Raw genomic sequence first — 25005 nt, 5'->3', positions numbered from 1 at the left:
TCCGACCTCTCCCTGTACTCTCTCATGGCACCCAAATGCCATTTCTTCTTCTGTTTCCCTTTCAAAATTACACGCTGCTATAGTGGCTGTTTGGTACTGAGCATACATCATTCTTTCCTTTGTCAACAAAGCATATTTCATAAAAGGAGGACAGTATTCTTTTGCAAGGTGGAGTTTCACAGAGCTAATGTCGCTGATGTTATTAGAAGACGAGGCTGCCTCCACTAGCAGAAGGTCCAATTTATCTGTCTTCTTTTACTCCTGATGGAGCAGATATTCATTTGCTTTGATTTCACACTAGATATCAACTACTGCATATCCATGTCAAATGGGTACTGGGTTGATATCAGAGTTTACATAAACTGTTAAGTAGAATTATTATTTAGATATTCTCTGAATATGAATTTGGAAGACCAGTTATTTGAAAAGTTAAATCTGCCATGCCTTTCTTAATTTCTTTTAGATGAGGACGGCTCTGATATTGATCCTGCAATCCTCGCCACAGTAAGAAAACTAGAAGATGGATACTTTGGAGGAGCTAGGTAAACTTTTTCAAACTAAACACATGAAGTATTTTAGTGTGATAGGCAGGAAAATGTGTCGATAAAGTATGAACAATTCACAGTATGCAACAACCTTTCTGTACAGTCATGCAAAACAAAGTTTATTAAATGTGTGCAGTGAAAACCTAGCTGGAATGGCAAGCATATGTACTGTCAAAAGGTGAAAGCATACATGCCTTTTCGTAATTGGACGAAAGGGTACACCATGGGGTAAGATGAGGGTGCTTATTAGACATAGCTGCTGCAGTTCTTGTATTGAATAGAGTGGGGGGCCATAACATGGCTATCTTTCCCTTAATGTGCGTGGTTAGGTTAGTCTTTATTTCTAGAAATGTTCTCTAAGACCTCCCCACACCTTGCGTTTTCAATCCATGGTCAGGACTGCCTAGAGAGCCAGTGTAGTTGAGAAAGGGACTCAGGCTGTGTGCTGGATCCCTGTGTGCACTCTTTCTCTGTGGCCCCAGGCAAGTGGTTCCTTCTATCACGCTAGTGTTGGGATTTGGGGGTTTGGCTTCTATTCCCACATTCTTTTTTTTTTTGTAAAATATTTTTATTAGTTTGCCAACAAAACATAGTTCCATCATATAAGTTGCAACAATGTTATAGAAGAAAATGAACACAACAAAAACATCTTATTAATATTCCATCAAACAATATCCAGAATACCTATATTACTACCCCTAAATATATCAAGATATAACCCCCCTATGTAAATAGCGAAAAATAATACAATATCTGTAATATACACAAAAATACACTAAACCACACAAAAGACAACAGAAAGAAGGGAAAAAAAGAGGTGGGGGCCTCTCACTCCTCTCTTCCACCTTCCCATCATCACTCTAGTCACTTATTCATATAAGGCATCGAATGGTCCCCATAATGTAAGATAATCTCCCTCTTTTCCTTTAGCTTTCAACGAGACCTTTTCATACTTTGACAAAATCTGTAACTCAACTAACAAGTCCTTAACAGTAGGTTTCTTCCTTGTCTTCCAGACCCTAAGGATATCTCTTTATATCTCGGTGATGATGGGATTCAACCACCTTTACTCCTACTTGTAGAAATCGCTGGCTCTCTTCCATGAGTCACAATATAACAGGAGTTTCACTTCTGATTAAATAGAGAGCCATCTGGGATTGCCCCATACATTTTCCACAATGCAGCCTAAGAGTGCCTGGTCCCCTTCATTCCTAGGCCCTGCTTCTTTCCTCTTCACAACCTGTTCTAGTTCTGAATCACCTTGATGCCACACTGCCTGCTCATTCCTCCTCCCACCACAGGTTTACCCCTTCTGATCACTCTTGTGCCTACCCTCTTGTGCATTAGCACCTGGAGCGTTCCAAGTGCCAAATGGGATTACTACATAAATAATGTGGGGCCCAAATAACCGGACAGACTCAAAGAATATGGAAAAATTCTACTTTATTGTCAGTTAAATAAAGCTGGGAAACCTGGTGAACAAACAGATTATAGCTCACACACTCTCAATGCATTTCAATTATTCAAAAGGCTTTATACCTTGATGTACACCAACTATGATGTCATGCTACGTCGCAATTAGTAAAAACGTATCGGGGGAGGGATTGTTTAAAGGAACGTATATACTAATTGTCAGCATCTGTGTTAGTACCATCATTGGCTGCCCCTTATCTGGTAGGCACGCCTTGAACTACCCCTAACTATGTACAATACTGATAACAGCATAACAACAGCAGCGGATAGGCTTCGGCAACAATGTATAGTCGACCATCACATAGGCCCTCATGACTGGTTGGCATTCTCTTACCAACCCAATTTACAGTATGTAAATGAAACCCAGGTGCAAGGGAAGTACGTCAGACAACTACCTTCCTTAGCAAATTAGCCTACCATCTCTCATCAGTTATGCCCTAAACCAAGGCTTCTTTTCTGAAGCTGACCTTGCTGACTGTTCTCTTCTCCGGAACTTTAAAGAGAGTGAATGTACATTGCTATCTTCGTCTGGAGCTTTATGAATAGGCCTTGTCTTCTGGTCTCGTACCACGTGTGAGGAGACCATGATTTTGTCCATTCTGTCCTTTTATTTAGTGCTATTTGATTCAATTATATTGAGTGCTATCAATCGCCTCGGCCTCTGGAGATTTGGCTGCACCGTCTTGCATGATGTGCTTTCTCCATCTTCGATTGTACAATACTTGGCATTCATAGTTATTCACTCCTTTGTGTAATCTAAGAGAAATATGTCCTACGTACATGGCTTATCCTCTTCAACTCCTTTCGTGCTTTGCAGTTGCTTCTTGTTGCAGCATCCTTGATCGTGAGCCAAACAAATATCCTTTGCTCTGCACAAATCTGTATTTGAGCGCCTGTCAGCTCCGCCTCCTTGGTTTCCCTTCTCGGGGCTTCTCACTTACTATTATACAATGCTGATGTCCATTTTCACAACATGGCTGCTTTACCCGCGTTATATTTCCTACTTTAGCAAGCTTCTACATTGTCCTATCTACCTTGCGTTTCTGTGTATATATACATCTACTGCATCTCTTTTTACTTATCTGCTCAGTGCATATGGTTTTCTTCATAATGACATCTGTGTTTACTTTGTTACTTCAGTCACATCTTAATTCTTTAAATGTTCATTCATCAGTTCCAGTGCGTCCACTTATCTTCTCTTCTTAGTGGCCTCACTTTTCATCTGTCGGACTTCACTTATAGGTCTTCTATGTCCAGCGGTGTCTGCAGACTCATGTCTACCGTCTCAGTTCGGAAGGTACATTAGGTACGGGCGTCTGAGTGCATGTCGTCTCTCATACCTTCGATGTGTACCTCTCATACACAGTGCTTTCTTGCTGTTCTACCAGTATAAGAGAGGTTAGGGGGTGGGCTCTATAAATGATGTGTATGTCTGCTTCTCTACACTCTGCTTGGGGCTAAGCATGCCCTCTTGTTTCTTCCAGCTTTTGCTGACTTTTACCTCACTAGCCCTTGGTGCTGTCTCCTGGCCTATAATGTCCTCCCAAGGACATTTTCAAGCCACCACCTGATACCTCCCTCCTACCCCCTCCGGATTGCTTCTTCCTTCCACCTTCTGATTTCTCACTCCTGACACATCCTGATGTCTTCCTTTCTCCAATGCGCCATCATTTTCTTCTACCACCAACTGATGTCTTCCTCCTACCACCTCCTAATATATTGTCTCCCTACTACGACCATGTGATGTCCACCCCCTTCCTTTTCCTGATTTTCCTTCTCCCCCTCTTTTATCTAGTCTCCTTTGCTTCTGCCACCCTCCAAACTCTTTCCTCAGCCTCCTTTGTAAACCACCAACTTGCTCCTAATTTTTGCCACAACCTTCTCCAAACGCCCACCCTTCTGCCCCTTAGCTGCACCTTTTATATTCTGCCGTTCCTCCCTGGGTGCCAGCCTGGGAGTAGGGCTTATACATAGGTATTAGTATTAGTACCAGTGTGTGATTGGTTACTTTCACCCTCCATGGGGTGTAGTATATGTCGCAGCGTGGGATCCACAAGGAAGCTGAACCACAGCTTTAAAATGCGGATCTACCATTTTGGATTCTTGTGAGCTTGTGCATGTGCGGCAGGTTCATTGACTACAAAGGAGCACATCTGCAGTGGGACCCACAATGAGCATTACAAATACTTCTTAGTTGTTATTATAAGTTGTACGAGGGTTAAAACCAATATGCAGCCAAGTCGAGGTTGGAGAGGTGATTACTGCACTATGCAAGGTTGCAGCTCATTTGACAAGCCCTCTAAAGGGTTAATAGTATTTTAGGTGGCATTTACCTTTCTCTTCTCCATCGTCCACTAGTTCTGGCGGATCCACAGTCCTCTGGGCCACCACACTAGATGTGTGCAGAATAAGAAAGGGTGCTATGTCGCGGGGCGCAATTGCTCTGGCAAATACTGCTCTTCCTTGCTTCTGAATCCTCACACTATCAACTCATTTACCAACCGTCTACATGGTTGCTGTAGTACCTGGCCTCCACCATCATTTCTGAGAACCTCTTCTAGCCTCCAGGGTTGTCTGTGTTCCGCTAGCAAACTTTTTTTATGGCTTGAAGAGGTCTTCCTCTTCCCCCAAGTCTCTCTCCCCCTTCAGGCTGGAGTAATGCATCATCATAATTGTGAAAGCTTCCCTTAAGCACATCCCAGGTCATAATTGCATCTTAGACAAAAATAGATTGGATAGTCATTCAGCGGCAAAACCCCCATTTGACTAGGATCTCATTTCTAGTTTGCCATACACCCCCTTAAGGCCCTACAACAACTCCACAGGTTCAAAAGTGTCTTGAGGCAGGTCCTTCTCAAAGTACATTTCGCAGGCCAGCCAGCCAGCGTCACGCCGCCACATAAACACATGATTAGAGAGGTAAATAGAGACATTGCATTTACCAAACTTGGTGCTACAAACGCATGCACACACAGTGACAACTTGTAACAAAGTTTGCCAATCACCTTGTCTCTATTGTTACAAAATGCTAAAGGTTGGAAAATTCTCAGTTGCAGACATTTTTCATAGATGGTCAGAAACCAAAACGTTCAAGCTACAGTGGCATTTAGTAGTTCACATGCAACATGTAATGAAATCTAATGCACAGCTATAGGCCAGTGTCACAATCATTGATGAGAAGTGTAAAGTCTCTTGCCTAGCACCTGAGTTCTAGTGACACATTTTCTCTCCAAGATCCAGAGGAAACTGATGCACTCTTTCTCACACCAGCCATTTCAAACATATTTTAAACAATGAACTAAGATTGTTTGTTGACATTACTATGCAAGATATATGCAGGACTGTGCTACGATAAGCCTTAATGGAAGTATGAGGAAAATAATTGCGTTCACATGGCCACAGCACTTTCGGTCAGTATTCACAGCAGTGGGAGCAGGCCTTGATGAGCTGTGCTGCCGGTTGATCTGGCAGAGAAGAACCAACCTGACTTTGGCCCGCTGGGATGCCCGTTGCCTGAAATTTGGAGGCTTGGACAACACAGGCCTATGGCGGCCACGCACCTTCATGCCACTTATGCAGAAATATCCTTGTGCTGAGTGACCTGGGACGAAAAGCCACAAGAGCGCTCCACGTCCCAGCGATGGGTGCCGCTGAGCATTCGGTACAGACACTGCAATTACATCTGGGGACCAAAGGCTGGCATGCAAAGGGGAGCTGAGACACCCTCTTTGCAACCCCGGACAGCTGGAGCTACCTCTGGGAGCGCGAGAAGAGCAACAGAGCAGTCTGACCATCCCCGGATGGTGTGGGGTGCACACTGACTGTGAGGAGGTCCCCTGTGGCTCCCATGTGGCAGCGGCAACATCCTGTTGACTCCCCCACCCCAGAAGCAGATGCCGGGCCTCAGAGGCCCTACCTTTGAAGCAGGTGTATGGTGCAAGGGTTGCGACTGGCGGCTGACGAGGGAACAGTGAATAGGTAATGGTGCTGAACCTATGAACGCTGACAGGTGTGAGGGAGACGACATTTTTAAAAAGAAGCAGAAAACCGACAATAAATACAAATGTCCATGCGCATAGTAGGCAAAACTTGAGCGTGTGCGAGACACCAGGGCCCTGGCACTCAGCGGATCACAGTCCCAGCTATCCTGCTAAGGACATACAGGATTTGCTTGACAGCATCTGAAAATCCTGTGGCAGAGTGCAAGACAAACACTTTGTAATACGAGGCATCAGCCCCAATGACAGCACCGTATGCACTTCTCCATGTAGTGCACGCCTAAAGACTGATTCGCTGCATAGATGTGGGATGCAAATTATTTAGCAGCCTTTGCTGACAATTTACGGTGAATATTTTATAGTTTGTTGTGATTTTTCTAAGCAACTGATTTATTGGTGCTGCTTGCAATTGTGTTTGTTGCTCTAAGGGCTGCACAGAGCTCAAATATACATTAAAGGATACAAACACTTTTGATAAGCGCTCCAAAAAGACATTTTATTCTTTCTTGTGTCTTCAAAATATAATAGCATCATTTTACTTTGATTCAAACATCACTGATAGCCCCCGACACGTGTTTCACCTTTTTCTATCAATGGTTCCTCAGGAGGGTTTAAATTATATAAGCATTTGATAATCTGTAAAATAAAGGGAACAAAAATTCTCCATTAGTGTGCTAATCCTCTGTTTCAAAATGCTTAAAACTATAAACAAAATTACATTGTCCAAATACTTATCAAAATTAGAAATCCGCTTTTTCTAATACTGTGTTGTTTTCAGATATGCTGAAATAGCTACTTCTTTAAATTAGTGACCATGAGAATTTGAATTTTCTGTCAACATTCGTTGGGATGATAACCGTTATTCTTAAATGTTAGACGTCAGTTGTCAATTTATCCTTGTTTTCTTTTAGGTACACATTTCCTAAAGTGAATTAACAAAAATTAAGCAAAAAATGAGCTTTTATGGCTAATTGGGCCATGGATTCCTGTTATCCCCTATTTTCCTTGCCCTTACCTGGATTTCTCCTCGCTGGCGTTTCATATTTATCTATACAACTGTTTTGTAATTCGCGCAGTCTTGGAACTGCATGACATTGTTCCCAAATGGCTGGCTTTTATTGTGACGTTTCAACGTGATGAAACGTGACCACCACGTTAGCGTTAGCACGTTGCAACCTCCATTTTGGATTGGGCTAAAGTTCTAAATCTTTTCGTACCATGATTAGGAAGAGTGGATTTCTTGACATTTTGCAAATTCATTCGCGCTATATAGGTTTCTTCGCAAATATTATATTTTTCTGCTTTCTATTCACCATAACAAGAAAAAAATGATGACCCCACAGGGTGTAAAATGCAGGTGATATGGTATACCAATTACCAATACTCACCTCACTTTTTCCAACCTCAAAAAGCAAACAACTGGTATACCACACTGTAGTATACAGGAAAAATGCCACAGGCTAGTCAACAAGTCTTAACACAAGGTTTCCCTTGGAGGATCGCTCTCATTAGGGCCTCCCATTTTCTGGTTCCAAAGAGTGTCCTCATTCACTCTGGCTCTGTGTTTTTTACCTCTAGTTAGCAAGTGATCATATCATCATTGCTATAGATTTAACACTTGAATATTGACCAGAATCTTAGCTACAATTTTTCATTATTTTAATAGAAAACATAAAACAACTTTTGGTGCAAAAACTTCACTGACATTTTACACAAAAATTATCATTTCTCAAAAGATGCATTATTTTGAATATAATCCTTTGATCAAAATATCAACATTTGAATTAATCATGCACCGTAGAAGACAATAAAAAGTTAAGTACACATAAAGCGAACAGACCATACAAACATTTTTGACAAAGAGACCCCATAAGTCAAAGTTTTCATTTGGACAAAAAAGTTGTGGATGAACACAAAAAAAAAAAAAGGTATATTCTATTCCTATGGCAAAAGGATATTATAGCATTATTTAGTTTTCATCATCTTTTGAATTTACATTGCTTAGTTTTCAACCTATTTTGGTTCTGAAAATCCACATATGTATTCGCCAAAGGAACCCCGGACAAAAAGAAACAAAAACCAATTATTGTTCCTTTATGGGGTTTTAGGAATAGATAACTAGTGTAAACTAGACTTATATATTCACACTGGTCTGCTGTTTCTTACAGTACTGCTCAGGTCTACGTATAAGCAAACTGGCCTAGCAAATGTAAGTCCAATGGTCAACATAGTTAGCCAAAGAAGGTCAGGCAGATGTAGTTGAAATACGTTTCGGCGTAGAAATCTGGACAGAAAACGCCTTCCTCAGGACCAAAAGTCAGATGTGTAAGAATTATAGCCCCTATGAAAGCAAGCAAAAACAAATTGGACATGAAAGAGGGACAAAAATTAACATTAAAAGAAATTTTTAGGAAGATTAAAAGATCCAACCTAATATAATTATTAAAAACCTAAAGACAAGCCAGTATCTATTTAAATAATAGATATAAAGGGAAAAGACCAAACAAGAAAAAAAGGAAGAAAAAAAGAAAAGGCACCCAAAACCCAGCACAGGGTGAAAAGACAATTAATAAACAATATTGTTCATGACAAGATACAATATGTGCATAGTCCCGCACCATGAGAGAATGTTGCAATATATAGATAATAGATCAAGCAGGAAAACAATCATGTGCCAGAGTAAGCCGAGATAAATAAGCCAAATATGCTGCATAGAGTCAGATATGGGAACATTTTTGTGTCACCCGCTGGTGCGATATCTCCCCTAAGCCAGAGTCAAGTGCTCGGAATCTAGGGAGTATTTTTACCTCAACTGGGGCAATCGAACAAAGGTAAGAAGCCGCATGTATTATTGCCAGATTGAAGAATATCAGGATTCTGGAAGGTATTAATAGCCGGAGGACCCAGTCAAGTGTAGACACACTTCACTAATCTGGAAGGAAGCACAAGTGTGTGTCATATGAGATGGATATCGTTCTGTAATCCAAGTCCAGAATTACAGGAATTAACAAGTGTACTTGAAATACATAGCAGAAATAAAAAAATAATAAACATGTCGCCATTAAATAGCTGGATACTCGTCTGAGCTATGTGTCTCTACAATAGGAATGACACAAAGGCAAAAAAAGGGGAGGGCGTGTTAAATCGCCATGTGCGCTGTATAGAACCAATGATTGTACTATTAAGTTAATCCAGCTCTCTAGGGTAAGGGTAAAAGAAAGCATGTGCTCACCCTGTTCCCTTTCGCGACTAGGGCGAGAGCATTCTGATCCACTCTGCAGACAGACATCCAGATCAAAAGAGAACACGAAACGGCAAAGGCCGTCTTCCTGGCTGTTGGCGGCCTGCTGGATTCGTTAGTGCCCGGCAAGCGTCTCACTCAGTGGTGCTCGCCACACATCCGGGGCGTATCCACTAGCGGGCCGAAGGTATCCTAGTTGTGTTTAGAGTGGCTGGGGGACCAGTGAGTATGGAGACGTGCAGCTGGAGCAGCCGCATTAGCGCCAAAAACCGGAACTTGAAGTGCTGCCGGGTTACCGGAACAGCGCCATTGTGATGGTAGTGGCCAAGGCGGGGAATGACACCCCGCTCAGTGCTGCAATTCAAAAACAAAAACAAAAAGAAGAAGGCTAAACAACAAGTTAGAAAAGGTGTTGATGTCACCAAATCATATAAATTAAGGCGAAGAATTGATAAGGGGCTGTGTAGTATGAAAATATATAATGCCTGTGAGGACAACTGGCAGTGTCCTGTCCGTTTAGTACAGTTTTGAAAAACTCCAGTTATTAATCCATCTGTGAACAAAGGGTGGAAAAGGGAACTGCTGGGGCCACATGAGGACAGGTGGACAGCCAAAGTCTGTCTGAATGACAGAATCCCGGGATACGGGTGGCTAAAGGCACAGGAGGAAGGGAGAAGAAAGTGAAACTATTCTCCAAAATGGTCTACAACAAAGGCCAAATTGAGCCCAAAGGGGTCCCCAAAGTCAGTGTAGAAATTTACATGGCGGAGTTTCCTCATTCAGTCCCCTCCGTTTATCCAAAGTTTGTAACCGATGGATCCATCTAGATTCCTTATCATTCAGTGCTCTCTTTGGATTGGAACTGTTTTTGACAGTATCCAGAATCCACCAGTGTAAGTCCTCAGCACTATGGGCAAAAGCCACATAGTGTGACACCATAGGTGCTTGATGATTTTTGCACTTAATCCTGGATCGATGTTCATTGATCCTAATATGAACTGGTCTTGTGGTTTGGCCCACATATCTCAGTCCACATGGACATTGGATGCAATAAATTGCATTCGTTGTTTTGCAGTTGGACAAGAAGCGTATGTCCCATATTCTCTCCCCAATTTTAAAATGGGGTGTTTTCTTGGTGTATTTGCATGCCCGGCAATTTCCACACGGGAAATGACCCACCAGGGGTCTAAGAATTCTATGACTTATGTTGGGTTTGCCATGGCTAGTGGAGTGCACCAATTGATCTCTCAGGTTTCTCGATCTTTTAAACGCAAACAGAGGCTTGCCTTTATCTTGAAGACAGTTGCTGACAATTGGCCAATACTTCAAAAGGGTTTTCTTAATGGCAAACGATTGTGTGCTGTATGTCGTAACGCATGTTATACGGTCTTTGTTTTGTATTTTCGGGTTTGATTCCAATAAATTTTCACGAGGTGTAAATCTTGCTCTTTTTAATGCATGAGTTACCAGTTTCTTAGGGTATCCTCGTTCCTTTAACTCACCGGCCAATTTATTAGCATGTGAATAGTAGTCAGTAATCTCAGTACAATTTCTTTGGAGTCTAAGAAATTGACTGAAAGGCAGGTTCTCTTTGAGAGATCTGGGATGGAAACTCTTAAAGTGTAGAAAAGTGTTTCTATCTGTGGTCTTTTTGTATAAATTACAGGCCAAATGTCCAACTTTCACATTGATGCATAAATCCAAAAAATTGATAGTCAATTTGGAATACTGCATCGTGAATTTGATAGTGTTATGTTGGCAATTCAAATAGGCAAAAAATTCCTGTAGAGACTCAATATTTCCTCTCCAAATGAAAATAACATCATCTATATATCTATACCACTTTCTAATGTATGGATTATAGATGTTACTTTCGGAGAGAACATGTTTCATCTCAAAAGTAATTGTACTGGGCTACGTAATCCATCAACATTCTACCCTCCTCCCCAAAGCTTCTCTCCAGAGTCACTAGTATTTGAAAGGAAAGTTATTACTGAGGTCACGGCCCTTGAAGCTAAACACCGTAGAACCTTTCACAATCTATCTAATCAGGAACGCAAAGCTCTTGATTCTCTATCCTCTAACCCTTCGATTGTCATTAAGAAGGCGGATAAAGGAGGAGGGATTGTCATTCTCAACCGATCAGATTATATTGATGAATGTGAAAGACAACTAAGCAATACCTCTTACTACCACCTACTTACTCATGACCCTACACTTGAACTGCAACATCTCGTTGCTGACAAGGTGGGCAAAGCGAAAGATCGGGAATGGATCTCTAAACAGGAAGCAGACTTCCTTGTTAATAAGAAACCTAGCATTCCCACGTTCTACACCTTGCCTAAGGTCCATAAAACTCTTCTGAACCCTCCTGGTCGTCCCATTGTAGCTGGTATAGACTCTGTCTTGGAACCACTCTCTACCTTTGCGGACCATTATCTCAAAACACACGTACAAAAGATGCAATCTTATCTAAAAGACTCCAGAGATGTTATTAACAGCTATGAAAATCTCGAGTTTGACCCTCTATCCAACCTACTTATAGGTTTGGATATTGTTTCTCTTTATACTAACATACCTCAACAGGCGTCACTTGATACTATTGAAGAAATATTACTGACCCGAGAAGATAATGACCCAGTACCCACCTCATTTATCCTCTGGTGTGTAGAACTCGCTTTAAGACGTAATTACTTTGAGTTCAATGGGAAATTTTATCAACAAATTGAAGGCACAGCGATGGGGGCCACGATGGCCCCGAGTGTGGCTAACCTCTATGTCGAAACATTTGAGAAATGATATATCTACAACATCAGTAACCCTTTCAACAACAATATTACCAAGTGGAGTCGTTACATTGACGATGTCCTCGTATTGTGGAAAGGTTCACGGGATGATGCTAACAATTTTTTCACCTGGCTCAATGGTCTTAATCCCAATCTACAATTCACTATGACTTGTAGTAATGAGTTTACTAACTTTCTGGATTTAACCATCTACCCCCTTAATGGGATCTTAAAAATAAAACCTTATCACAAACCCACGGATAAGAACTCTCTCTTGGATTATTCTAGTCACCATATTAAACATCTACGCGACAACCTCCCTTTTGGACAATTTCTCCGTCTAAAAAGAAATAGCTCGGATAAAGACACCTATGAGGTTGAGGCGGCAGCCCTCAGTAAGAAGCTTAGACAGAGAGGCTACCCCAAAAAACTAATAAACAAATCAGCTAAAAGGGCATTTAATAACAACCGCGAGGCGTTGCTAGAACCCAAACCCAAGAAACCTAAAGAGGATAGGATTGTCTGTGTGAATACTTTTACGAACCGGAGTTTTGAAATTACCAATATCATAAAGAAAAACTGGAAAATCTTCAGAACCTCAACTCAACCGATTCCTATGCCTATTTTCGCTTACAAAAGAAGTACCACTATTGGCAATATAGTGAGTAACAGTAAATTGAAATTGGTCAATACCTTGGAACCCAAATTAACCTCACTCTGGGGGCTCCCAGAAGCCACAGGACACTACCCTTGTGGCTCATGTGGCGTGTGTAAATTAACCATGAGAACGAAAGAAGTTGATATTGGTCTTTCAAAACCCTGGACCCAAAAAAGTTTAACTAATTGTAACACTGACTTTGTTGTATACATGATTACCTGTAGATGTGGATTACACTATGTCGGCAAGACTATTAGAAAAGTAAAAACCCGCATAATGGAACATCGGAGCTGTTTGAAGAACAGAATTGAGAACGCCCCCCTCGTGAAACACTTCAACCTCTTGAAACACAAGTACGAGGATTTCACCTGGACGATCCTGTTGGTTGTGAAAGGACTTAAAAATACAGCACGAGAAAAGAAATTGTTGAAATTGGAACAAAAGATGATCTTCACACTACACAGTGATGTTATTGGACTCAACGAGTCGATTGATTGGCATAATATATAATGACCCTGCTATTGATCTGTGTAAATATTGTTACAATTTTACTATCAATTTTTGATACTAATGTTGGCACCTCTATCGTGTAACTCGTTGATCCCCTGTTCCCCCAGTGAGCCCACTACACTCTTGCCCCCAGTGATTCTTAGTAATCTTCGAAACGGTGATGCACCACTAGTGTATTGAGACACGTTTTACATCTGGGGATTCAGTTATATATTCAGTTTGATGTTCCCCACTGGCACCTTCTGTGTCTATCATACCCTTGCATGATGGCCGCCGTGTTCTACACACTTACAATACTCGTATCCAGAGACATTAACATAATAGTAGGACTAACGGTTCCCCAGTGAGCCCACTACAACTCTTGCACCCATTGATTCCTAGTAATCTTCGAAATGGGGGAACACCACTAGTTTATTGGGACACGCTCTACATCTAGGGATTCAATTTTATATTCAGTTTGATGTTCCCTATTGACACTTTCTGTGTCTATCATTCCCTTTCATGATGGCCGCCGTGTTCGACTTTCCTACAATACTCGCCTCCATATACATCAACATAATAGTAGGACTAAGCCGGAGTTTTCCTTTACTACGAACTTGCATCGGCAGCAACATGCAGCTAGCGGACACCTAGTAGAGTTCCTCGCGAGCGATATAATTGCTTGCCTATCACTCCTCCGCGTGGGGTAAGTTACCGCACTGAGTTGGGCTCAACAGTATGTGGCTCTCCATGACCCGTTTACCTACTAAAGAGGTTGCGTAGTCTTCGCATCTCCATAGAGCTTACCGCACGTCTCTATTGCATTTTATTTTATCTACAGTGCGGAGAGTAAAGAATCGCCCCCGACGACACTAGGTTGGTCGTCTTAAGGTATGATCCCTCGTTACATTCTTGTATCTATGACTACAAGGGCACCCTGTTTATCACCGCTATCACGGTACTCTATGCTAGTCTGTTTCGATTCTTTTCCAGGGTCATTTTGACTCATAAACCCCAACCACATGGGTGTTTTCCCTATTCATTATCACATAGTGATATATACTCTTTCTAAATTGCTTCGCATGATTTTTTGGTCACTACCTGGACTCCTACACCGTCTTCCATCACGGGTTTATGTCCCTTTTACAGGGTGTTAATGGCACCCATTGCTGGCATGGGGGTTATCTACCAGGGAAATTTTCCTAATTCACGCTGTTACACTCATCTGGATACTTAGTGTCCTTCGCCATTCTGGTTGCTGTTGTTTGTTTTTTGAGTACTACTAGGCTTGGTTATAGCTTATTTTACCGGCTATTATCCCTTTGTTGTTGTTTTAGGGTTGAGACTCGGACTACCCTATACCTACTAAGGTTAGTAGAGAGCCCCCACAGGCACACTATAAGGTAATTATGTCCCCTTAATAGTTGCCCAGTTCATACACTGAACTTTCCAAAATATACAACTATTTAATAGTGAATTTTTTTGATGATTGTTGTTCTTATTCTCTTGCAGGTGCTATGATACTGTAATGGCATTTTGGCTCTCGATCCCAATTGTTAAATAGGCGATACTGTTATGTACTTCCTCCTGATGAATGTTCCACACTTTGCTCTTTAGGAACAGAAACATGTCGAGACATACCTCTGAACCCTAGACAGAGAGTATAATTGATGACACATTTATCCATACCTGGATGGGGTACCCTGTTACTTTGAAAAGTACCCCCGAGTGGTCGTATGAGTGTTACAACATCTTTCCAACTGGCCATCGAGCCTGTTATGTATTCCCTATTTTTTGCCTTTGCACATGGGATATGACAATGCTTTATTACTAATCTATTTATGTAATTGAGGTTTTAATCTGAATGAATTGTCTATTATTAAAATTTGATATTGTCTTTTTAACCATCCTTGGTCCCTGTTAATGTTTTTACTGAGAGTATCTACACCACACATTTCTAACACCTGCTATATAACTTTGTCTCCTGATACCTTGATCATCTCAAAAGCGGCCATGAATAGAATCGCGAGGCTAGGGGCAAAGGCCGCCCCCATGGCAGTGCCTCGTTTTTGTAAATAGAATTGTCCTGAGTAGACAAAAAAATTCCTTTGTAATGCAATGGTCATTAGTTCGACTATGAAAGCCGCTGGGACCCTGTGTTGGGTTGCCTGATGTATAAGAAAGAGATGAACTATCTCTATTGCCTCCTCCTGTGGGATATTTGTGTAGAGGGCAGTGATGTCCATCGTGACTAAAAAGTCCTGATCTATGTCGAATGGCTCTCCCTCAAAATTTTTTATAGTTGCTGTAGTGTCTTTTAGATATGTGTCTGTCTGTTTACTGATTGGTTGCAAGAATACATCTATGAACTTGCACAAGGGTTCCAAAATGGAGCCACAGCCAGACACAATCGGCCTACCTGGTGGCTGTATTTGATCTTTATGTATCTTAGGTAGACTGTAAAAAGAGGGAGTCCTCTTCTCTGAATGATTCAAATATTCAAATTCTTCCTTAGTTATCCATGATCGATCTACTGCATATTGAGTAGCATCCCTAATCTCTTTTTCGATGTCTGGTGAGGGGTCCTTCCTCAGTAGCCCATAGCTTTGGGTATTTTCCAAAAGGTCCAGCGTCATGCGATTATAACGTGCCCAGGAGAAAAGGACAATCCCTCCCCCCTTGTCTGCAGGTTTAATAATCAGATTGGGATTAGATGTTAATTCTTCTAGAGCTTTCTGCTCTTTATTCGAAAGCTTATTTCTGACCTGATGATTTGTACTCTGAAGTCTTTTCAGGTCATTCAGGACACATTTCTCAAATAAGACAATTTCCTCAGCCACCTGATTGTCTGACGGAGTAAAGGTAGATGGCACCCTCAGTCCTGTGTCTGTTATAGTTTCACTTTCTCCCTGTTCACGGAAGAAGTTATTTAATCTAATTTTTCTGAAGAATTGTTTCATTTCAATTTCCATAGAGTACCAATCCGTCCTGTGAGTGGGGACGAAGGAAAGGCCTTTAGTAAGAAGCAAGGTTTGTTCGTCAGATAGTATTACATCTGATAAGTTAAAAACTGGAATAGTTTGATCTTCCGAAATGGTGGCCGGATAATTGCCAGGGGCTATTATTGGTTGTGGCCTCTCCTGCGTGATCGTTGCCATCTCCGACCTCCCCGTGTGTCCCATGGCTGATTGTAGGGGTCCCCTTGGTAGCCTTGATAGGGGCCTCTCCCTAAAAAATGTCTTTGGCCCCTAGGTCTAAAGTGTTGTTGGGCTCCCGATTGATATTGGTCTTCCCCTGCAGAGTCACTGCTAGTGTCAGAGAATGTGACCCACCTTCTAGGGCCTCTCCCAAATGGCTGGCTTTTATTGTGACGTTGCAACGTGATGAAACGTTACCACCACGTTAGCGTTAGCACGTTGCAACCTCCATTTTGGATTGGGCTAAAGTTCTAAATCTTTTCGTACCATGATTAGGAAGAGTGGATTTCTTGACATTTTGCAAATTCATTCGCGCTATATAGGTTTCTTCGCAAATATTATATTTTTCTGCTTTCTATTCACCATAAACAATGTGTAATCCCAAATACTCTACCGTTTTAATTGAAAAATTAATATCCCAGAAAAATGTAATGTATTTAACAGTGACAAATATTCCTGCACAATTAATCGCAAATGCATGATATTAGAGCAAAACTCTTAAATAAAATGACATAGTTCATGATCTGAATTTAAACCTGATATGCAACTGTCCCATAAAATAAATCCAAGTGGCCTCTCTTTGCCGTAAGAGTTTTTCTCTATTGCTTCCTCTTTTAGGGTTTGTCACATGTTCTATGCCTAAGGGTTTTATATTCTTAATCTGATCTTCAGTATGTTCTGAAAGAAAATGTTTGCTTATAGGGTAACGATTATCTTTCTGTCGTATCGTTCTGATATGTTCTGCAATTCGGATTTTTAGAGATCATCAATATTTAAACAATATTTAAACAATATTTAAACAACAATCAGTACAATCTAACACTTACCCTGGAGGAAAGTACTGAGAGGATTCATTTTTTAGATCTTGAACTGTACATTTACAACAATCAAATTAATTCAACACTATATATTAAACCTACTGAAGGAAACAACATTTTACATGCTGCAATCCAAGATCCACTGCATATTAGACACAACATCCCCTACGGGGAGTATCAGATGTGGCTGATCTGGACATTGTTATCAAGGAGGTGCAGCACCTAGGCCAAATTAGAAGACCGAGAGAACAGGTCTTGGCGCAATAACCTCTGCCTGGTGGGCCTCCCGGAGAAAACTGAGGGTGCTACTTTGGAGGCGTACATTTACGGGTTTTTTCAGGACAAGCTGCACTTGGACAACCCACAAAACTTCATAATCGAAAGGGTACATTGTGTCCCTATCGCCAACCAGCCGCTGGAAAGCGCCCACACATAATCACCATTAGATTGTTAAACTTCCAACTCAAACTGGTGATCCATAAGACATACAGGGCTGCAGGAACGGTGCGGGTCAATACCACAGGCATACAGATCTTCAACGAATACTCCCTCGAGGTATCACAGCACCAAAAGGGATTCAACCCACTGTTTGATGCACTCAAGGGCACAGAGCATAACTACTACCTCAAATTCCCGGCCATGTGATGCATACAACTTGAGCGCAAGTGGCATTCCTTCGAGGACCCCAAAGAGGCCCGGTGGTTTCTACAACAACGCGATCTGGTAACCACTGAATATTCCCACGCTGGAGCGGAAAAATCACAGGCCAATTGGCCATCGCCACTTTCACAATGCTGATCCAGGCTACAGGGAAGGTGGCAAAAAGTGGGGTAGAGGTCTCGGGGCACGAAAAAGGACACAATGTATCAGTCAAGTGAACAAACAGGGGACCTGGGAACAGGATTCATGCCTCCAAATTGACTTGATCAGCCACTCAACATGGAGAGTTTTTCTGCTCGTTCCTTGCCGTAGTGGATACCCAACCTGAAGACGCTATGCAATTACATATTACCGCAGGGTCAGGGCCCCACATCAGACAGCGAAGTGGCGCACAGACATCAAACCTTAACTTTGTGCATTTGCTGGGATGAACATTGGCGCAGTGCTCACCATCCATGGCCCACACTGGCCTCCCAGCCATCCTTGCTATGTACCGTAGTGGTAAGATCTCCATAGCCCCCCCCCCCCCAATGAGGGTGATGGAATATGTGGGGAAGGGAGTCAGACCGCAGACCCCTCCTGTCCATCTTCACGTATGGGCTGTATTAGCCATGCATTGGGAGATTGTTAACTGATCCCTATGTTTACCTGTTAGTATTATTGTTTTGGTTAGTGTTTCTGTTGGCGGTGGTTCTATGTAGATGCTCAGAGGTCTGGGACTGTTAAAAAGTAAGACTGTTGGCGAATGGATGTGGGGTACGCTTTGGGTAGACCCTTGTGATAGGAAAGGATGGCCGCACTGACATTTGTGACACTTAATATTCAGGGCTTGGGGGACCCTATCAAAAGGATGTGGATCCATCCTTAACCATATAAGGGATATTATAAATATATATACCCTTATAAATTGGCTCTGTGATACCCTTGGCATCACAGACCTGGCTCTGGACTGGTTGACCTCCTTCCTCTCGGACCGACCTTCCTTCGCAGGCTCAACTGGGCCCTTTTTTTTCTCCTCCATCTCACACTCCATCTGTGGTGTCACTCAGGGGTCTATCCTCTCGCCATGGCTTTTCAAAATTGACCTTGCCCCTCAAGCCCATTTTATCTCTGCCTTCTCTCCTAACTTCAAGTGTTATGCAGACGACACACAGCTCTCCTTCAAGCTTCCCTCCACTGCTACCTCCTCTTCCTCTCTCATTCCTAGCTGTCTGACTGCTATTCAGGCCTGGTGCACTGCTAATGATCCCTGCCTTAATGCTAGTAAGACTAAGATCTTTCTCATTGGAACCCCAGCTCCCTCCTTCACTCTGGCCACCCTCCATGGGCACCCTATCCTCACCCTCCTGTGAGACAAAAAACCTTGGTGTCATCTTCGACTCCTCTCTTTCCTTCTCTTCTCCCATCACGGACCTCGCCAAGAAGGCCCACTTTCAGCTGTACCTCCCCAGGGGCATTCTCCCTTTCCTCACCTTCTGTAACGCTCACCTGAATCCCTCGGAGGCGCAGGTCTGGGCTGGGGGTTCTCGGAGTCTTCTAGGGTCACGCGCAGGCCTCGAATGCCACCCTGGAAAGGCCCTCTCCTCACTGAGACCTTGATCTGAAGGGTGAGGTGTCTGCAATTATGAGAGCAAGGGGTTAATAAGGATATATAAGCCTGACTGGGCAAGCTGACTCCCCTTCCTAGTACTTCCCAAGCAGTTTGTAGGCCAAATGTGCTCACCTTATGTAGGTGAAAGCGGAGCTCTCCATCCTGCGTCTGTGCAGGGGCGCCGAAGCCAGTTACTTCACTGGTTAATTGTCCAGCCTCTTGGTCGCAGAGGATGAAGATTTGGAGCTAGGCCGTTGTTAGCAGCACGAACGGCGGTTGCTTGAATATGGAGGTCCGGAGAGCGATGGAATGGCGAAGGTATTGCAGGCAAGTAAGTAGAAAATGTCAATTCGAAGTTAAAAGCACTTCTTAAAGTCTCTTTTCCTTTTTCAGGTTGCAGAAGCAGCTGGGTAGAAAAATAGATGGCGAGGAATGCGCCGAAGAGTGAGAAAGATGAGAGCTGCCCAAAACACGTGCGTATAGATGGAGTCTTGTATTTCTTAATAAAGTCCTTTTGTTTTGCAGAAGCGAGTAGCAGCGTCGGCGGAGGCGAGAAGAATGCAGAGCAGGAAAGGAAAGTTTCACGGAGGTTTACTAACCAATGTCCTTGCTTCCACAGGGTGCCAAAAAATGGAAAGCTGCAGCTCGTGGCTTGAGATGCACTGATGGACTGGGTAAGTGCTGCGCTGGTTTTTATCTCGTGCTAACCTGGTGTTCTTTTCCCTTCTCAGATGCTGCAGATGACGAAGATGGTATTTCAGAAGGTAAGATTACGGATTTCTCTTCCCTAGATGCAGAAGTTGCAGATTCTCTGGAGCTGACATGGTGAGCGTCCTGCTGATATTGCAGAATAACTAGAAGCACGTTGCTCTGATCGGGCGTGGTTTAAATAGCCTACTGGAGTGCTTAGGTGTCTCCTTCCACAGCAGCCTCGCCCAGGTAAGAAGTCCCAGCTTCCAGAATAGTTCCAGTATCCAGTCCCAGGGAGTGGTGCTGGCCACACCCAGAAGGTAAAGTAGTTCCAGCCATGGATGGATGAGGATTTCATCCTGCAGGTGAGTGAGCAGCATGGTCTGCAGCAGGTAGGTCCACCCAAGCACCATTCCTTACATCATGAGCCCGGCACGTCCTGTGCCGGGACTGGGTCCCCTTATGAGCCTGGCGCCACTGGCGCCAGGACAAGGTCCATAAGGCCCCTATGGGAGCCGATGGGTGCCTGGAAATTAAGTTGTGACCCAGCTTCCGAGGCAGTTGGGCTAAACCTGACTCCTTGGAGGCTGCGGTCATGACACCTTCCCCCAGAAACTCAATGGGCATCATCATAAGTTTGCCGGTCTGGTAACTACGGTACCGGTAAGCTGCTGGTACCGTAGTTACCGGACCGGCAAACTGCAAAGTCTGCCCATGGGTGCCTGTCAGCCCGGCAGGTCCACGGGCAGACCACATGTCAGATTGGCACCATCATGGATAAGCATGGATAAGCATACAGCGATACTCTCTTATGGGCTAAATCACAGGCTGCACCGCAGACACAGCATGACCACTGATACAGGTTATGGACATATACGAAGGGGTGGACGTAATAACATTTCAAACAGCACGCCAGGTGCTGAGCCTAGAAGAGCGAGACCGGCTCTGCTATAGAACACTACAGGCGTTGGTTACCACATATACCTCGGAGGCATCCCGCCAGGCCAGCCCCTCCATATGCAAGCTGAAACTGGAACAAAACTTGACAACCTTCCAGCGCCTGCACATGCTTTATGCCATGTGTATCTCCAGTAACGTAGGCAGATATCATACTCTATCGGGCACATGGTCCAGCGATCTGGGATTGACATTAGACGCCAGGGACCTATACAATTACTTTACTGAAATCCTGGGGTTTTCCCTCAACCGGAGAACAGAGAGATCCAATTTAAAATTGTCCAAAGAATGTATTATAGCACTGCTAAGGAGTATAGGATGGGATTGACTCCAGCACAGACATGCTGTCAATGGTGCGGTGTGTGGGCTTCATGAGCAATGCGCTTTGGTCTTGCCCCCGGCTAGCGGCATATTGGCGCATGGTGCACCAACAAGTCTCACTCTACCTTAAAACTGGCCCCTGGTCCAAGGCTCTTTGGTGTGGGTAGCGATGACTGACACGGTGACACACTTAATCAGAGACTTATGTGGATAATGCTTTTCACTGAGCGTAAACTGATAGTCCTCCACTTGGAAGCAGAGTCCCCACCCACTAAAACATTATGGACAACCCAACACGCCAAAGATTGTGCTCTGGAACGTATTGCATATAAGCGTCAATCTAGCTCTGCACAGGCGGATCAGTTTTAGGAGCTAGTAGACCCCTATATCTGATGAGGCTCCAGCAGCTGAGGGGCTACGGACCTAGGCCCAGGCAGGGGGAGGCCCGTAGGAGCCGGGATGGGGTAACCAGAGCTGAAGTCGGCTCAAGGCCACTGATGGGGAACGTGAACTGATGGCGAGGCTGCCTTGAGCAGATGCCATTGATCAACTAATTCTCTCTGGAGGTGTGGATATGTGGTGGTGGCGGGCGGGGTGACGGGGAGAGAGGAGATGCAGTGTACCCCACCCACAGGAGGGATATCTGATCCAGGGATCTGCATCGAACAGACACCTCCTATACAACGAAAGGATAACTGGACTCAACCTGGCGGACACTGTGAAACAAATCAAAGAGGGGCAATCAAGACAGTCATACCAATCACAGCCCAGTGGATCATTGGAACGTTGCATGCAAAGTCTTCATTATGTTGTGTGATGTGAAGATCACAGAGAGAATATACAGGGAAATAGGGTGGAGGATTGAATGGGTGGTTGTGTCGCGTTGGCTTTGGCTTAGCTTGTTTTACAATGCCATGTTATATGCAGTCTTCCGCAATTTCCACCAGTATGGATGCAGAATGTCGCCTTATAACGGATGTGGCACTGTACCAACTATGTTTTGATGTTGTTTTGTTTTTTTGTCTATACCATGTGGAAAATAAAAAACAGATGAAACAAAAAGAAAGTGGCGGCATGTGGCTAACACCGACTTTTGTGATGGGCGTGAATCAAAAGAAAATGAAGGCATTCAAACAATGTTTGATTTGTTACGTTAATATGCTTTCATACTACAGCAAATCAGCACCTTAAGAGTATCAAAGTGCCTAGGCTTGTCCATGGAAGGGTCTTCTGTGCTCCTGCAAGGGGTGTCCAGACCTTAGTGTGCTGGAAGAAAATGTTTGAGGGGAAGATAAGAGGATGCGAACACAGCGAGGGAGCAATGCAGCGTGGGAAGAATGGGTCAAAGAGCACATCCTAAACAAAAGGACTAGCCCCACACCAGGGTTTTGCATACCAAAGGCAGGGTCTGAAATTGCAGCGAGCTATTTAGCTCCAGGGTATTGCTAAAAATACCCTAGTTAGCTTGATAACAGCAGCTATCAGGAGCTACTTTTGGCTCCCTGAGCCAACTGGTGGCATAAATATATAAGTATCTTTCATTAATTGTATGTGTCTGTGGATTTACATAAAAGGTGTAACAGGAATCCTGTATAAGATATTTAAGCCAGCAATCAAATGTACACCATCCTGAGAACTCATTCATGAAACTTTAATAGCTGCTGGTGCATGAGGAGTAACTCTTGGTCAGAATAAATTCCTGATAGCCAGGAGCTCCTTCCTGCTCCCTGAATTTCTATATCGACCCCCGAAAGAGCACTTGATGCTATGGGTCTTGGAAGGGAAGTGAGGTTAGTGTAGTCAGAGGGACGTCAGCACATTTTGGGAAGGATTCCGCTATCTTGTTTTTCTATGGGCTTCTCTTTCCTTCCTGTCTCCTGCACTTCCTTTAGCACAAAGCACTTTGGGTAGGAAGGCAAGGATTGGACCCCTGAATGCAGGCTTGCTTTTGTTCAAACACCTGTAGACATTTGCCTATAAAAGATGAGGTTGCACACTCCTACTTGGATTCACTTTGGGACCTTCTGGGACATAGGGAAGAATTAATGATGACCTGTTTAGGGAGAGGTTGGCCTTTTCAAAGCCCTCAGCCCGCTACCTGGGCACATTTTCAGAGGACCTGTGCCTGCTACACTGAACCAAACCTTCATACGCTGGGAGATGTAAGGAACCAGGAGTTAGACTCGGATACAAGTGCATTGTGGCGGCTGATAAAGACTTTTATTAAAATGAAAAAAGGACTGGAAGAAATCCTATCTTGCCCTATCTCTATGAGGGGTTTGTTAGCTTTCCTCAACAAAATATCCAAAGTAAAGTTCTCCGTCCTGTATCCAAATCTTAACTTAACCCTTGCACGCTAAACTCTAGATAAAGTGAAAAGGAATATAGTCTTTCAACTGATCGTCTGCAGCTCTTTTCCGAGTTCTCGCATAAAATTCCAAAAGGTGCAAAAGGAAACAAACAATCAAAGTTCCACAATCTTCAGGAGATTCTTCCCTTCCCCTGAGTTTCTCAGTCTCCTTACAAACAATTCACAATGCCAAGAAGTTATTCCTCTTCTGTTGGCTCCCCAGAGTTTTCTAACATACCAGAGGCAATGTCTTCCTTCCCCTGGTTGAAATGTTCACAGTTCACAATGTTGTATTCACTAGGGGATTGTTTCCCTTCCCTTTGTCACAATATGCAATGATCAAGTCCAGCAGGAATAAGTCCCTTGCCCTGGATTTCACACACTCAAGAGGTTGACTTCCCCCTTTTGACTTCCTCAGTTTACATGCCGATTCTTGATTAGCACGAGAGTGAGTCCCAGACCCTGCCCTATCGGTTTGGAACACTCTCCTCCTTTGCTTCCAAACACTTATCTTAATACAATTGGGTGCAGGTCCCAGACTCGCAATCAGTTCACCTGGTGTACTCTCCTGCCAGGACTTTCTCAATTTGCTCCCTTGTACATGGGTGCGGGTCCTCGACTCACAATTAGGTTACCTGGTATACTAACCTGCCAGAACGTTCTCAGTTTGCTCACTTATAGTCAGGTGTAGGTCCCAGACTCGCAATTAGGTTGCCTAGTATACTCTCCTGCCAGGACTTTCTCAATGAGTAACAGTTCCATGCTTTTATGTTTTCTTAATTCAACCATTGGGTCTTTTACCCTCTTTCACTTTGTTCATTCAACAATTGACTAGGCGTTGCAGCTCCCTTGTTCAGGTTCACCCATTTCATGCAATTCTCCTTTAATGGTGTGTGGTATGTGCCATGAAGCACACCAGCATCCCAACTCCCCTCTCTGGGCTCACCGGTCTATCCTGGCTGCTTCAGGATTCTCTGTGGTCTGTAATTCTCCCAGTGGCTCGCCGGTACCCGTCATGCCTCGGTCCTAATTCCACAGCTTTCTCTTCTCTCGGCCTCTATGCTGCAAACCTCCGGCTTCCGAGCCTCTTGTGACAGCGCCTGCAGGAGCTCTCTTGCTTCTTGCTGTAACTTGCTTCCTTTCGGTTTCCTGACCTACATCGTGAGTGGTGGTGCTTGATGTTCCTTGCCACTTGATGTTTTTAAACATCCCAGCACCTATCGGATCCATC

The 25005-nt window shown here is 43.5% G+C and overlaps 1 protein-coding gene across 4 annotated transcripts in view; it reads left to right on the top strand.

Annotated features, from left to right (window-relative positions):
* PHKA2 (phosphorylase kinase regulatory subunit alpha 2) overlaps positions 1–25005 on the top strand; it is an 840998-nt gene that overhangs the window by 466987 nt on the left and 349006 nt on the right. For all 4 annotated transcript variants that reach the window (XM_069636956.1, XM_069636954.1, XM_069636955.1 and 1 more), the window contains exon 18: positions 464–542. In XM_069636956.1, the coding sequence (XP_069493057.1) occupies positions 464–542 (79 nt within the window). The remainder of the gene's footprint in view (positions 1–463; positions 543–25005) is intronic.

This window comes from Ambystoma mexicanum, chromosome 7p (genome assembly GCF_040938575.1).
Source record: "Ambystoma mexicanum isolate Mex_15411 chromosome 7p, UKY_AmexF1_1, whole genome shotgun sequence".
Lineage (NCBI taxonomy): Eukaryota > Metazoa > Chordata > Amphibia > Caudata > Ambystomatidae > Ambystoma > Ambystoma mexicanum.
This window is presented reverse-complemented; position numbering and strand designations above follow the sequence as displayed.